Below are 16,831 nucleotides of genomic sequence, written 5' to 3' on the forward strand. Positions count from 1 at the left end.
GTTGTATCTCAAGGTTTGGCTGTAGACAATGGTTTTTGGGATGTGTTCTGGGTGGAAGTTGGAAGCGCATAGCAGCCCCTAGTTTTCCAACGTTAAGTGGTACTTCTATGTTCATTATGTAGTTGCCTAGTAGGGTCCAGAGAGGATACTTGCTTTGTGGACTGCGCTAGATTCAGATCAATGGGGTGGAGAGCAGGGCTGGATTTAGGTTTGATGAGGCCCTAAGCTACTGAAGGTAATGGGGCCCTTTATATGTCCAGCTGTCCTTTGTCAACAACAAATTGTCACTGTTTCTTCTGTTGAATATATGTTATATGGTAATTTATGGACCTAATGGGTATCTAAGGCCATTTGCCACTGTTGTGATATGTAGGCTTTATTTTACAGTGGTACCTCGGGTTAAGTACTTAATTCGTTCCAGAGGTCCGTTCTTAACCTGAAACTGTTCTTAACCTGAAGCACCACTTTAGCTAATGGAGCCTCTGCTGTGCCGCCAGAGCACGATTTCTGTTCTTATCCTGAAGCAAAGTTCTTAACCTGAAGCACTATTTCTGGGTTATCGGAGTCTGTAACCTGAAGCATATGTAACCTGAAGCATATGTGACCCGAGGTACCACTGTATTTGTTTTTTATCTTATATTTTGGATATGTACATCCAGGTTTTTTTACCCTTTTTTGTGGGGGGGGGGCAAGAGAGGGGCCCTAAGCTACAGCTTGCTTAGCTTATACAGTGGTTTCTCGGGTTACAGACGCTTCAGGATACAGACGCTTCAGGTTACAGACTCCGCTAACCCAGAAATAGTACCTCAGGTTAAGAACTTTGCTTCAGGATGAGAACAGAAATCGCACGGCAGCAGTGGGAGGCCCCATTAGCTAAAGTGGTACCTCAGGTTAAGAACGGTTTCAGGTAAAGAATGGACCTCCAGAACGAATTAAGTTCTTAACCCGAGGTACCACTATACGTAAATCCAGCAGTGGTGGAGAGTGTCAGTTGTTAAAGTCCTGGTAGAGCTTCTCCACTGCCTCTTGTCTGTGGCTTCAGGATGCCAAAGATGCCATCAGTGTATCAAGGGCAGAGGAGAGGTTTTTTGGGGGAGAGCAGCTGAGAAAGCCATGGGAATTGTTTGGCATATGGTGGAGCTATGCAAGTCGCCATGTCAGTGTCCTTGATCTGAAGCTGCATGCTATTCACAACTGTGAGAATAAAGTGCCAGAGATTGGTGACTAGATGTGCAGCAACAGAGACGATATTCGTGATGGCTTGTATGTCTTTGTGACATGTTAGTGTAAGGGGCTCCAACAGCTTTCAGTCAGGGCTGCCTATCTTCCATATTAATTGATTTGCAGCCTGATCCCAAATACATTTATTCCATGTGTTCCCAGGTAAAGGTCCCTGAGCTAGGTTTTGCTTTTTTTCTTAAAAAGCAGCAGTCGCTTTATTTTAACTGGCAAAATGCAGCATTTTGCAGCACCCAAGTCTGTAGAACAGCTCTGGACTTTAGGGAGTTGTAACTCAACATCCCATTAATGGCACAATCTGATTCGGGTATGTGAAAACCTCACCTGACTCGCTCCTGATCACCTTACAATTCGGGCTGTGCATAGAGGTGATGGAACACCTCCATTAAAAATTGCCCCACATTTCAAACAATGCTTTAATCATAACTCTGGATTTAGAATTGTTTGGGGTTGCGGTGCTCATCTCGCTTTACTGGTCGAGGGAGCCAGTGTATGGCTTCTGGGTCATGTGGCCAGCATGACTAAGCCACTGCTGGCGAACCAGAGCAGCACACGGAAACGCTGTTTACCTTCCCGCCAGAGTGGTACCTATTTATCTACTTGTACTTTGACATGCTTTCGAACTGTTAGGTTGGCAAGGAGCAGAGACTGAGCAACGGGAACTCACTCCGTCATGGGGATTCGCCGACCTTCTGATTGGCAAGCCCTAGGGCCTAGGCTTTGTGGTTTAGACCACAGCGCCACCCGCGTCCCTCAGTTGGGGTGCTCATTCAGTTGGGGTGCTCATTCATAAATCTGTACTAAGCGCATCCTGCAGAAATGTTGGCAGGCGTGTCCTCTTCCAAGTGGAATTCTGACCGTCCCATGTTGCCATGCCATCCAGTTAGGAAGCATGGACAGGGGTGGCCCCCACACCAGGAATGACCCAGTGGCTCCTCTCTCTACCACCAGCTGTTTATGATTTTGGACACCAGTACAGAGTATATTATATTAGCTTACAGATCAATAAGTTAAACTGTAGCTTTGGAGTTCCAGTGGAACTTCCAGTGGAGCACAACAGAGCTACAGAACTCCAGATGCATCCAGTTGTAAAGAAAAGAAAAGAAAAGAAAAGAAAAGAAAAGAAAAGAAAAGAAAAGAAAAGAAAAGGGTGTAAAAGCTATCTGTTGCATTTGTTTCTGTTTAAATGAGCAATTTTGACATAATAGCATTCTGATCCGGTTTTGAATGAAGGATACTGTGTGTTATAACATTCAGTGGGGGGAAGTAAGTAATGAAGAAACTAGTTTTAAAACAACAGTTTAAGGCATTCAACTCATTCATTTTTATTTTTTATATGTGTCTAGCTTCCTATTGAAGATTTTAGCAGTCTTGGTCAGCAATCATTAACCGTAACATTGACAGCAACAGTGCCAGAATCCACAGAGGACATCCTCTTGAAAGGGTTTTCCATGTTGCGTATGGAAAATGAAAGAATCGAAACAGCACAGCAGGTGAAACAAAACATAAAAATCAAGCCTTCTCTTATTCCAAATGCAAAATGTAAGGTGTTAAATGTGATGTTATTTAATACATAGGCAAAAATTCTGGCTGGGCTTTTGTCTTTAGATGCTTGTGCATGTCTGCTTTATTCTTCCTTCTCTGAGGCCTGTCTGTGTCCCTCTCCCTATTCAGAGGTGCCTGTACTTGGCCAGGAAGAGAAGCTGGACCATAATGCTTAACTTGGTGACATTGTACAGGTTGTCAGTTTCTAAAGGAGAAGTGGGCTGGGTGAGAGTGGCTGGTGATGGGAACACTGCGGACCTCCTTTTTTGTCCGACAGTTGCTTTTATTTTATTTTTTAAATAGAGTATTTTATTATCCCCTCTGTGTAATTGCAAAGGAATGAATCATAGAATTGGGAGGGACTTTTTAACCTTAGGAATAGACCTTCTGAATTCTGCCGTCCTGTAAGGAAGCATGGACAGGAATCACCCAGTGACTCCTCTCTCTACCACCAGTGCTACTGTTGCAATACACTGGATTATATTTCCTAATAAGCCCATTTCATCAGCCCAAATGCCATTGATGCCATTCTCCCAGAGCATCCTAAGTAATCTCTTCCCTTCTTTGCTCTAGTTCTTCTCATGGTTTGATCAACTCCATACGCAGATGGATCAAGATGAAGGGGCTAAATACAGGTATATATGCCTCCCCACCCCACTGGTTGCATTGTGAATATCAAGGCATAGCATTCAACAGTGGCAACTTGCCAAACATCCTATGAGAATGTCCTGCCTTGCCTGTGTGCTTTTGGTGTGTGCTATGCCTACGTTTTCATCCTCCTCCTGTTCCACACCAATACAATACAATACAATACAATACAATACAATACAATACAATACAATACAATACAATACAATACAATACCTTTATTGGCATTACAGGTTAAGATATTTCAAATCAGTGGGATAAATTTAAAAGGGACAGGAGTGAGGCTGTCGAGGGTCACAATGCACTCGGTTGTTCTGCTTCACCCTGTCTATTCCCTAGAGGGATGATTCATTAAGAAGCCTTCTGGGTAAAATGGAAATTACTGCCACTGAGGCAGTAACTTCCTTGTCCCTATCCGCTAGGAGGAACCTCGTTTGGCTTTCTCAGAGCCGTGGGTCGCAGGTCTAACTTCTTGCTCAGCATCTGTTTGTGGAGTTTGCTGTGCAAAGGACAGTCCAAAAGAATATGGTCCAGTGAATCTGGTACTCCCTGATTGCAGGCACACAGGCGGACTTGATAAGAAATTTGTGAGTATCTACCTGTGGTCATGGGACGCGGGTGGCGCTGTTGGTTAAACCACAGAGCCTAGGACTTGCCGATCAGAAGGTCAGCGGTTCGAATCCCTGTGATGGGGTGGGCTCCCGTTGCTCGGTCCCTGCTCCTGCCAACCTAGCAGTTCGAAATCACGTCAAACTGCAAGTAGATAAATAGGTACCGCTCTGGCGGGAAGGTAAACGGCATTTCCGCGCGCTGCTCTAGTTCGCCAGAAGCGGCTTAGTCATGTTGGCCACATGACCCGGAAGCTGTACGCTGGCTCCCTCAGCCACTAAAGCGAGATGAGCGCTGCAACCCCAGAGTCGGCCACGACTGGACCTAGTGGTCAGGGGTCCCTTTACCTTTACCTGTGGCCACTGCAGAGGGGAAAGCATAAAAGCTCTTCGTTGGGAAGGAATTAGTAGGTTTTTTAGGTAATTGGCACAAAATCCATAAGAAATAGCTATCCCTAGGGCCTCCGGAGAACAGGGTCTCGGAGTGTGAGGAGACGAACACTGTTTTTCGTGGTCATAAAACGCCGCTGCTTAATTGTTTGGTGTATGTAGTTTTCATCAAATACTTCAAGGCTCTCCAGAGCAATACCCAAACTACGTATTTTGTCCTGAATTGTTCTATGTACCATGAAGTACGGTCTTCAAGTATAGAAGTTGAAAAGGAGTTTGGTATTGTTCTGTAATGTATGTTCCGCCAGGCCTTGATTGTAATAAGCTATGTGTTGGCTTCCAGCAGATGTTGACCGGTTTCTGCGCAAAAGGTTAGATAGCTTAGATAGCCACTCGTTAACCTGATCACTCGGAAGCTTGTCTGTAGAGTATAGGTTCAGCTACACAGGTTGCCCGTGCTATTATCCTGAATCTTTCTATCAGTTCAAAGGATAAATGTGTGCCTGTATGTAACTGTTGTGTTCTGATTTCTCTAGGCAGACAAGAGCTTACTTGTCTGGATTTGAGGAGCAATGCGATTCTATCTTGAGTGATGTCAACAGTGCCCTTGAGCACTTGGAGTCATTACAGAAGCAATATCTCTTTGTTTCCACCAAGACAGGAACGCTGCATGAAGCCTGCGAACAGCTATTGAAAGAGCAGGTAAATTCATACTTAGTTAGAAAAACACTTCCGCTTCCTGTAGCTGCATTGTTTATTTATTTATTGCAAGCTTTTTTATCCTGCTCTTTAGCCCAAAAGGCTAAACACAGTTAGCCAAAAGGCATGATACATAAAAGGAAAAATGATGGGGAGGGAAGAGGAAAAAAGCAGACAGTGAACAGTTCTTAGTCTTTACAATTCCTATGATAACCAGTTGTAAAGGAAACAAGGGATGTGTGGCAAGAAGATCATCTGACAAGCTAGGGTTTTATCTTTTCTTCTGAGCAGTGGACCCTTTCTAGAACGGATTATATCCTGGCAGAGCGTAACTTTTTTAATAGGGTGATATCAGACTTAAATTGGACCAGAAAAAGGTCTGACCTAAAGTTCCAGGTTTTAAACTCAATTTATGCTTTCTAACCTAAATATATGAATGCCCACTGTAGCAAATGGCTTCAGATGTAAGCGTATTCTAATAGAAATAGTTGATTCACCAAGTTCACCTTATACCTTTATATGCAAGTAAAATGTAACAAAACGTATGTAATTGTTTTAGTATAATCAGCTCACAGGTTGTCCTCTCCTGACATACAGTGCATCTCCATGTTTTCACCTGCCTCTAAAAATAATTTATATTTCTCCTTGAACAGTCAGAGCTTGTGGACCTGGCAGAAAATATCCAGCAGAAACTGTCATATTTTAATGAATTGGAAAATATTAATACGGTAAGTAATTGTTTTGAAACACACACAAAAAGACCAAAAAACTTTTTCCACTTTAGAGTCATGTCTTTCTAGAGACTCTTTAAAGAGTCGCATGCTCTGATTAGTAATTATCATTCTTATGTTAAAATCCTGTAGTAAGTGTACATGGAATTGAACCGAACTTTATTCTACGTGAGCATGCATAAGATTGTTCTGTTAAAGTGGTTTTAAGCCTCTGTCTATGTTTGGTCTTCAAAAACAAGGAAGTAGGAAATTTCCATGGGGCACTGGAGAAATGTTGTTTATTAGGCCCAACTGTTGTCAAGTGCAGATTCTTTGGCCAGGGCATTATAGAATAACTGACTAATTTCAATAAGAACATTAATACCGTGGTACCTCAGGTTACATACGCTTCAGGTTACATACGCTTCAGGTTACAGACTCCGCTAACCCAGAAATAGAGCGGCAGTGGGAGGCCCCATTAGCTAAAGTGGTGCTTCAGGTTAAGAACAGTTTCAGGTTAAGAACGGACCTCTGGAACGAATTAAGTACTTAACCTGAGGTACCACTGTAATGATAACCTATAGAATGGGCCTGAAGGTTGTTTAATCATAATACAATTACAAATAATTATATTACTTCAGGAAATGCAGCAACCGAAGTTAATAGCAGTGAGTTGAGTGTCAACTGGGGCCAGTGAAACCAAGGTTTGGATCGCCACTCAGATTAAAGCTCAGTGGCTGACCCTAAACCAGTCACTCTCTCTTGTTATGAGGGTGAAATCAAATATAAAATATGCATACAGTTACATGCAATAAATGATCAGTATGTGATGGGGCTATAAATTTACTGCAATTTATTGAATGGTCCACCATTATTCATGTTTCTTGATGCTGTGACTATGCCAAAAGACAATTATGTTGAAAGTTCGGGAAATTCCGCATAGGAAAATGCTTACTTAAAACATTTTAAACCAATTTACAGTAAGTAAGCAGATATTGATGAGTATAAATAGTAAGGAACTAGGTAAGGGTCCCAACTCTGGGCACCGTTTGCCATGTTCATTGAACTTTTGTTGCTGCAGTTTGAGAGTATTAATATAGAGCATCCTGGGTGATATTTGAGGAAAATAATTTTGAAATGCATTTATGTTCCATGGGCTGATGAGAAGAAACTTATTCTGAGGATGTTTAAAAAGAAAAATATTATGGGTTGCATCTTGGAATAATGTTACACCAACCCGTACCTTAGCTTGAATGTGCAGAGTGGGCTGACAGCAATAGAGTGTTCTTTTCACTTGGGGGGAAAAACCTTACCCCAACCTGAGCTCATGATTTGTCTCACTGCAGACAAACTACAAGCTGTAACTAACGAAAAGACAAACAGTAAGCTCTGGCTCGAACAATAATGCAAAGCCAAACCATGGCTTAGCTCATGGAAGTGCAGCAGCAGTTGGACTGGACTCATACACTTACACTAAACCAGGCATAGGCAAACTCCGGCCATCCAGATGTTTGGGACTACAATTCCCATCATCCCTAGCTAACAGGACCAGTGGTCAGGGATGATGGGAATTGTAGTCACAAACATCTGGAGGGCTGGAGTTTGCCTATGTCTGCACTAAACCATGGTTTGGTTTAAAGTGTGACACGAGCCTTAGTCGTATTTATAGTAGACCCACTGAAATCAATTGGACTTAAATTAGTCATGACTAACCTAAGTCTCATTGATTTCTGTTTTCTAACTCTGAATCTAACCCTATATATCAGGGGTGGAGAACATGCAGCCACCCAGATGCTCATCACTTGAGGCATCGGACATGACTGGATGAAATACTTGTCCTTAATGTTAGTTTCCTTGATTGTTCTTTTAATTATTGGAAGACTTGTAATGAATAGTACTGAATGCAGATTTCTTTTGTTGTTTTTCTTACTGATACTTCTATCACATGTTATTTTTCTCTCTTCAAGAAACTGAATTCCCCTACATTGTCAGTAAACAGTGATGGTTTCATCCCTATGCTGGCTAAACTTGATGATTGTATTGCATATATTTCATCGCATGTAAGTTGGGCTCAGTTTTTTTGTCCCTGTTTACATTACTTCGTGGTGCACAAGTCTGTTTCCCATGGGTTTTTAAATTGAGGAAATCCAGTGACAGAACTGGAAAAGGGACCTCATGCTTTCCGTGACAATCCTTATGGAATAAATCCCTACACTTCATTCTGTAGATGGAAGTGACTTTGCCCCAGCGGGTATTCTAATTCCTAATTCCTCTGTAGATCCCAATGCCGTCTCCCATGCTGTTACAGAGGTTTCCCCAACATTCAGAGCAGCTTTTCATGAGATAGGCTATAGAAAGGAGAAGGAGGAGGAATTAACAAACATTTCTTCTCTTCTTTCCCCTCCTCTACATCCCCCTAGCACAATCACACAACTTCTGAATACAATTCCCTTGGTATATGTCAGGGAACTGCCATCGGAGCCAGAGGAGGAGAGAGGGCTCCAGAGGGATGGCGGAGAGGGTCCCAGCAGGAACCCCCATCTGCTGGGGAAGGAAATCAGCGCAACACCAGTGGAGAAGGGGGGCAGAGGAGGGAATCAGTGAGGGGGCTCCAGGACTCCTCGCCGGAGACCAGCGGGGAGAGCACGGGTCCTCCGCTGCCCACACCCAACCTGCACAGAAGACTTCCGCGCAGGGAGAGTAGGCGGAGACTTGGCGTCAAAGAACTTCTTTGCTGGAAGAAGTTCAAGAAACTCCCACTCACAGATTCTGCCAGCGATTGAGACAGCCACGGATGGGTGGCTGTCCAGACAGAAAGGGTTCACCAGGTAACTCAGCCAGGTGGTGACGACTTACGCATGAGCAACCCCCTAGAACCATTACAGTATAGAATGTGGACTTATTAACTTCTTCACACAAACCTCTGCCAGCCTTAATGGTTAGTTTCCTAAGAGGATCTGCGTTTGATCCTCATTCTGTTGCATATTTCAAGGCAGTGTGCTTCATATCATTCCCTTTCAGTCCATCTCTTTTCTTTTGGGACACCAAGTCTGCTGATACAAGAGTGTTTGCTTTTTCCTGGGATAAATAGTGTTATTCCTGAATCTTAAAACATGTGTATTTAGTGCAAGACAGAAATAACCTTGTTCAGTTCAAAGATGAAGATGTGTTGTGTCCATTCCAATTCACTTTTTCTTAGCTTTTGCTTAAAATGTTATTTTTTTTCTTATTTTCCAGCCAAACTTTAGGGATTATCCTGTGTATTTTGCAAAGTCCAAACAATGTCTTTCAAGAGCTATGCACCTCATGAAAACATACACTGTGAATACACTACAAAACCTCACAAACCAGTTCATTAAAAGGGTAAGTTGGAAGAACCAATAATGAGTAGGTGTTTCTTTTGAACTAAAATATCTTGGGAATATCTCCCAAATAATTTACCTTTCTTATTGTGATTCTTCACTGCACTTTTACATTCTGAAACAGCATGTTGGGTGTTTGGCAGATTTAATAGTTGTCTTATCCAACACACACTTGTATGATGTATGGACTTCTGTGGTGTGCAAATAACTTGAACAATGTGTTTGTTCCTCAACAATCCATTGAACATGAAAGGTTGTGGAGTCCCCTTCCTTCAGCAGATGTTGGATGGCCATCTGTCATGGATGCTTTAGCTGAGATTCCTGCATTGCAGGGGGTGACTCTCGGGATCCCTTCCAACTCTTTAAAGATTCTGTGATTCCATGAATCCAGTGAAGATGCAATCTTGCAGGCTGTAAGAGTTTGGGGTGACTCATTAGAATGTCAACAAACCTATTTTAGGGAGAGAGGTGGCAGGACTGTAGAAGATATGCAAAAGGGAGAATTTGTATGTATTTTCTTTGACCAGGAGAGAATTGTACAATGGAGACGGCACCTCAGCCTCTGATCAGCCTAGGGGGAATATGCTAATACTTTAACTGGGCTTCCACATTGAGGTCACTCACTGCTCAGCTGCCTGGAATGGATGTGAATTTCCCAAACGAGAAGGATGCGAATTTCACAAATTAAACCTGGCTGGGCAGGCTGCCTAGAGGGCTGTTTTTCTGAAGAGGTCTGCATGCCACTTATATTTTCCTTGGGCACACAGTTTACTACTTCTGTGTCCTCCTTTCCCAGTGGCATCTAGTTATATGCATGGCAGTACAGTGTATGGAAGGACGCGGGTGGCGCTGTGGGTTAAACCACAGAGCCCAGGACTTGCCGATCAGAAGGTTGGCGGTTCAAATCCCCGCGACGGGGTGAGCTCCCGTTGCTCGGTCCCTGCTCCTGCCAACCTAGCAATTCAAAAGCACGAAGTGCAAGTAGATAAATAGGTACTGCTCCGACGGGAAGGTAAACGGCATTTCCGTGCGCTGCCCTGGTTTGCCAGAAGCAGCTTAGTCATGCTGGCCACATGACCCGGAAGCTGTACGCCGGCTCCCTCGGCCAATAAAGCGAGATGAGCGCTGCAACCCCAGAGTCGGTCATGACTGGACCTAATGGTCAGGGGTCCCTTTACCTTTACCTTTACCTTTACCTTTACCTTTACAGTGCATGGAGTTTTTGCAGTCACTGTGTAATAGTTTATTGTTTAGTAAGCTCATATTGCGAATGACATTTCTTTCTCTCTCTTTTCTTTCAGGACCCTTCAGCTGTACCAAATTCAGACAATGCCTTCACGTTATTTTATGTGAAGTTCAGAGCTGCTGCACCCAAAGTCAGAGTAAGTTCCCAAACTATGTTAGATGGAAGGGGTACTCAAAGATATGCTCATAATGAAGGGTTGGTCACCTTTGTGGAATTTCTATGTTGTACAGTACACTATTGAATCATGCGCAAACGCTTATAATGCAGGGTTTCCCAAACTTGAGCCTCCAGCTGTTTTTGGACTACAACTCCCATCATCGCTAGCTAGCAAGACCAGTGCTCAAAGATGATGGGAATTGTAGTCCAAAAACAGCTGGAGACCCAAGTTTGGGAAACTCTAAGTCTTATAGTGTAACAGTGTAACATCTTACACATATGTTCACTACGACATTGCTTGTAGTCTTCAAATCCCTGATCCAGTTCTTGAGGATACTATTGTGTGTGCCTATGGTTTGGAAGAAGCCTAGAAGTATAAATTACTCTCATATTCACTGTGTGCTGCAAGTTCTTTAGAAAAAGGAAAACGGCCAGCAGACTGACTACAGTGGTACCTCGAGTTACAAACACCTCAGGTTACAAATGCTTCAGGTTACAAACTCCATGAACCTGGAAGAGTTACCTCGACTTGAGAACTTTGCCCCAGGATGAGAACAGAAATCTGCGCTGGTGGCACAGCAGCAGCAAGAGGCCCCATTAGCGAAAGCATGCCTCTAGTTAAGAACAGTTTCAGGTTAAGAACGGACCTGCAGAACGAATTAAGTTCGTAACTAGAGGTACCACTGTACTTGAATGTTTCTAATATCCCTGTGTAAGGGAAGCATCAGAATTCTCTCAATTTTTTTTCTTCTTGTTTCCTTAGACACTTATTGAGCAAATCGAGCAGCGGTCTGAGAAGATGCCAGAGTGAGTATGCAGAAACTAAGTCAATGGCAAGGATTGTGTTTTGTGCTTGGAAATATTGAGTCTGATACAGAAATATTAAGTCGATTTAGTCTTCCTCTGATATATCAGGGGCCAGCATAAGGTGTGTTGTAACAGTAGAATCACCAATTCCTTTTCTACTTACAGTAGGTTTTTCTTTTTGGGGGACAGAAAGAGAGAAGGTGGCCAAGGGCAAAGGTAGATCGATCTTCTGTATATTTAATAATTGAAGAGGAAATTTCAGTATGTGTCACTTATCTCACACCTGCATGACAAGCTTTATCTACCAAAATGTATTTTTAAAAAATGCAACTATGAAAGGAATAAGGGACGAGGGTGGCGCTGTGGGTTAAACCACAGAGCCTAGGACTTGCCGATCAGAAGGGATCAGAAGGTCAGCAGTTCGAATCCCCGCGATGGGGTGAGCTCCCATTGCTTGGTCCCTGCTCCTGCCAACCTAGCAGTTCAAAAGCACGTCAAAGTGCAAGTAGATAAATAGGTACCACTCCAGCGGGAAGGTAAATGGCGTTTCCGTGTGCTGCTCTGGTTCGCCAGAAGTGGCTTAGTCATGCTGGCCACATGACCCGGAAGCTGTACGCCGGCTCCCTCGGCCAGTAAAGCAGGATGAGTGCCGCAACCCCAGAGTCGGTCAAGACTGGACCTAGTGGTCAGAGGTCCCTTTACCTTTATGTAAAAGGAATAAGACCCCTGCTGTCCCTTGTGGCACGTGGCCCTAGAGCAGGGTTTCCCAAACTTGGGTCTCCTGCTGTTGTTGGACTACAATTCCCATCATCCCTAGCTAGCAGGACCAGTTGTCAGGGATGATGGGAGTTGTAGTCCAAAAAAACAGCAGGAGACCCAAGTTTGGGGAAATGCCCTAGAGAGATGTGGGAAGTTCGTCTTATAGTGTTAAAGAAAACCACGCTCTCAGTCTAGACGGGTTCCTCCCAGACACAAATTTGTCACATCAGCCATAAGAATGCATAAGTTTTTACTATTTAAAGCAGCAATAAGTTAATAGCTCTAAGATTAAACCTTCCTGTGAAGGCGGATGCTTCCTAACTCTCCTCTTTGTCTAGGTACCGGCAACTGCTAAATGAAATCCATCAATGCTACCTTGATCAGAGGGAGCTGTTATTAGGGCCTAGTATTACTAGCACTGTGACAGAATTAACTAACCGAAACAGCAGAGATCATTGTGCTCTGGTAAGAGGCTTTGTGTGAACTTGCATTTTCTTGAACCTTGGATTCCTTTCGAATTCATTAGAAAATCAGCAATGTTTGCTAAATATTTAATAATGCATTTGCACCCCAGCCAGCTTTCAGTTCAAACGACTGGCTTCTCACTTTCTTCCTGGAGATCAGTCTGCCTTGCAGCCGTTTCTGTATCTCAGAACACCCTGATTTAAAAAAATAAAATTGTCCCTGTCTCCCAGCGTTCCTAAGCTAATGAAATCAAAATTGCCCAAAGGTGCTGCAAGAGATTGTATAATTGCTTTTTAAATTACAGGCCGTTTTTGGCACTGCAGGGGAGCAGGGTGGGCTTACACACGTCCCGCTGATGCACAGTCTAAACGGGGAGTTGCCTGAAGTGTGTTTTGGACCATCACAGATATCAACAGCATTTACTAAACTTAAATACTTTCATCATTTGCATCTTTCTTTCTAAATACACACGGGCTGCCCTTCTGTTTACTCTCATTTCAGGTACGAAGTGGCTGTGCTTTTATGGTCCATGTGTGCCAGGATGAACACCAGCTGTTTGATGAGTTCTTCACAAAACCAACACCCAAACTGGAGTGGGTATCACACGTGACATCGCTTTTTGTTGCACGACACTGTTGACATAAGGATGTCTCGAACTCTTGTTGGTGCATTTGCTTCAGCATGCAAGCATAACCTTGGGGCGGGGGTGGGGGGCAACTGCAGGTCCCGCTCCCATGTCCCCCAACATGTGGGCTCCTGTAAATGCACACCACAGTCTGCAGAGGGTTCTAAGGGTCTGAGGAATGTTCCAAGCCAGGGTTTCCCAAACTTGGGTCTCTGGCTGCTTTTGGACTACAATTCCCACCATCCCTGACCACTCATCCTGCTAGCTAAGGATGATGGGAGTTGTAGTTCCAGAACATCTGGAGGGCCGGAGTTTGCCTATGCCTGTCATAAAGGGTTGAATCTGAACTTAGTTGTGCTTACAGTAGTCAGTAGATCCAATGAAATCAATGGGACTTAGCTTAGTCGCAATTCAAGTCCTATTGATTTCTGTGCCTAAGTGTGGATCCGGTCCAAAGTGTGGGGATTTGACTAGCCATCAGGATTGTTTTTGCTGAATGTACTTTTGTGTGGGCTTCTGTTCTTTTGCTCCTAACATAGCTCAGCTGGCTGAGTGTCTTCTATTGTAAAAAGAAGAGTGTTCCTTCTCTGTTGCTTTTTGAAATACAGTGGTGCCTCGCAAGACGAAATTAATCCGTTCTGCGAGTCTCTTCGTCTAGCGGTTTTTTCGTCTTGCGAAGCACGGCTATTAGCGGCTTAACGGCTTAGCAGCTATTAGCGGCTTAGTGGCTTTAAGAAAAAGGAAACAAACTCGCAAGAACTCGCAAGACGTTTCGTCTTGCGAAGCAAGCCCATAGGGAAATTCGTCTTGCGGAACGACTCAAAAAACGGAAAACTCTTTTGTCTAGCGAGTTTTCGTCTTGCGAGGCATTCGTCTTGCGGGGCACCACTGTATTGGGATCAGTGTCGAAAACTCTTCAGTCTCATAGCATGGAACGCCTTTTACAAGTTTCCTGCCTCGTATGATGTTGCTTGCATCATCTGAAACAAAACATTAAATGCAGACTTGATCAGTCAGTCATATAAATTTTAATCTATTAGTCAAGTAGGCTGATGCCAGAGTTTTTAACAATACTTAAGCTAATGTAATGAATCAATAAATGAAAATGTTTTAGCTGCTTATATGGCTTTTTATTCAATTGGGAGTGCTGGTTGACAGCATTTGATGTGAAGCAAAAGATCAAGTTCTCCTGATATTAGTGATAGTCATGGCATGGCCCAGAGTGTAAGTGATGTTGGTTTAGCATGTCGTTTTCTACTGTCATAAGAGATGCATGTGTCAGTTTACACAATCTTTTATAGTCCATACTGGATTTGTTTTTCTGTCTTACAGTGAACTTTTGGAGAAGTTATGCCTGTCATTATATGATGTCTTGCGGCCACTGATCATCCATGTAATTCACTTAGAAACTTTGTCTGAGCTCTGTGGGATTCTCAAAAATGAAATGCTTGAAGATCACGTGCAAAACAACGGTAACTGTAAAATTAAGATTTCGAAACCAAACGCTTGATCAAAAGTTAGAACGTATCTTTTTAACAGACTGGAATGGCATGTACTTTAGAATATATAGGATTTACCACCGGTGCCTTTTCAACACACATCTCTTAAATTGAAACGTCCAACGTTGTAATCCGATTTTACAGTGTCCAAGTTCCATTAAATTATGCAGTGCCCAAAATCAAGTACAGTGGTGCCTCGCAAGACGAAATTAATCCGTTCTGTGAGGCTCTTCGTCTAGCGGTTTTTTCGTCTTGCGAAGCAAGCCCATTGACAGCTTAGCGGATTAGCACTATTAGCGGTTTAGCGGCTTTTAGCGGATCAGCTGATAAGCGGCTTAGCGGCTTAGGAAAAGGGGGGGGGAGGGAAAAAACCCGCAGGAACTCGCAAGACATTTCGTCTTGCGAAGCAAGCCCATAGGGAAATTCGTTTTGCGAAGCGCCTCCAAAACGGAAAACCTTTTCGTCTAGCGGGTTTTCCGTCTTGCGAGGTGTTCATCTTGCGGGGCACCACTGTAAAGTGAGCTCTTGGAAACCAGTACGTTCATGCACAGTCGAAATGTGAGCTGATATTAGCAGTGGAATTGAAGGAGAAGTTAGGCAACTACTTTTGTTTGGATGGGGTGGAGGCATACAGGGGATCTGCTCCAAAGGAAATTTCCACATGGCAAAACGAATATGGAGGGCAGGGACTTTCAGTAGCTTAAGCTGATGTGATTCATTTCTCCCTCGTTTATTATGTGCATTGAGTTCCAGTTTGTTTGCTTGCCATCTGCAAGTGTTCAGATGTGCTGAAGTTTACAAGGTGCACAGTATTCCTAGCAAAACTGCCTTCTGATGTCAAGTAGATAATGGACCTATATTTCAGGTGAACGCATTTTATCACACAGACACCCTTTCCCCAGAACTATTTGATTTATGACTAGGTACAATGGTACTTCTGGTTATGAACTTAATTCATTCCGGAGGTCCACCTTGAAATTGTTCTTAACCTGAGGTACCACTTTAGCTAATGGGACCTCCTGTTGCCGCTGCGCCGCTGGCATGCGATTTCTGTTCTCATCCTGAAGTAAAGTTCTTAACCCGAGGTACTACTTCCGGGTTAGCAGAGTCTGTAACCTGAAGTATTTGTAACCCGAGGTGTTTGTAACACTAAGTACCACTGTACTTAGTTTTCTTTCTTTTTTTCTTTCTTATTTATTTATTTTAAAAAAAGCTAAAGGGCTTGAGGAGGTCATATTCCACCTCTGCAAAAATTAAAAGTAATGTTTTTAAATTAATAATAATAATAATAATAATAATAAATTTTATTTATATCCCGCCCTCCCCAGCCGAAGCCGGGCTCAGGGCGGCTAACAACACTAAAACAGTACAACATTATAAAACATTATAAAAATGGATTAAAATGAATTAAAATCAAAATTGATGGCAACCATAAACTAAAGTTTTGTAAAGATTGCCAGAGGAGGGAGTCAGGCTGCGCCCTGACCAAAGGCCAGGTGGAACAGCTCTGTCTTGCAGGCCCTGCGGAAAGATGTCAAGTCCTGCAGGGCCCTTGTCTCTTGTGAGAGAGCGTTCCACCAGGTTGGAGCCGCAGCCGAAAAAGCCCTGGCTCTAGTTGAGGCCAGCCTAACCTCTCTGTGGCTTGGGACCTTCAAGATGTTTTTATTTGAAGATCGTAAGTTCCTCTGTGGGGCATTGTGAATTATACCCAAATAATTTATATATTTATGAGTATCGGTGAATACTTACCAATCTTTCATGCTTTTGGTACGTTTCCGAGCACAATTCAAAGTGTTGGTACTGACCTTTAAAGCCCTAAATGGCCTCGGCCCAGTATACCTGAAGGAGCGTCTCCACCCCCATCATTCAGCCCGGACACTGAGGTCCAGCTCTGAGGGCCTTCTGGTGGTTCCCTCCATGTGAGAAGCGAAGTTACAGGGAACCAGGCAGAGGGCCTTCTCGGTAGTGGCCCTCGCCCTGTGGAATGCCCTTCCACCAGATGTCCAGGAAATAAACAGCTATCTGATTTTTAGACGAAATCTGAAGAAAGCCCTGTTTAGGGAAGTTTTAAAT

General features: G+C 43.4%; 1 protein-coding gene across 1 annotated transcript in view; it reads left to right on the top strand.

Moving 5' to 3' along the window:
* The window catches only part of COG3 (component of oligomeric golgi complex 3), a 49,740-nt gene that overhangs the window by 5,678 nt on the left and 27,231 nt on the right, over positions 1–16,831 (top strand). Inside the window, exons 2-12 of the mRNA XM_081864278.1 lie at positions 2,586–2,732; positions 3,358–3,419; positions 4,967–5,132; positions 5,783–5,857; positions 7,807–7,899; positions 9,077–9,202; positions 10,503–10,583; positions 11,367–11,410; positions 12,508–12,634; positions 13,136–13,227; positions 14,592–14,731. Of these exons, the coding sequence (XP_081720404.1) occupies positions 2,586–2,732; positions 3,358–3,419; positions 4,967–5,132; positions 5,783–5,857; positions 7,807–7,899; positions 9,077–9,202; positions 10,503–10,583; positions 11,367–11,410; positions 12,508–12,634; positions 13,136–13,227; positions 14,592–14,731 (1,153 nt within the window). The remainder of the gene's footprint in view (positions 1–2,585; positions 2,733–3,357; positions 3,420–4,966; positions 5,133–5,782; positions 5,858–7,806; positions 7,900–9,076; positions 9,203–10,502; positions 10,584–11,366; positions 11,411–12,507; positions 12,635–13,135; positions 13,228–14,591; positions 14,732–16,831) is intronic.

Source organism: Podarcis erhardii (assembly GCF_964252035.2).
Source record: "Podarcis erhardii genome assembly, chromosome: 5".
In the NCBI taxonomy this organism is placed as follows: Eukaryota; Metazoa; Chordata; class Lepidosauria; order Squamata; family Lacertidae; genus Podarcis; species Podarcis erhardii.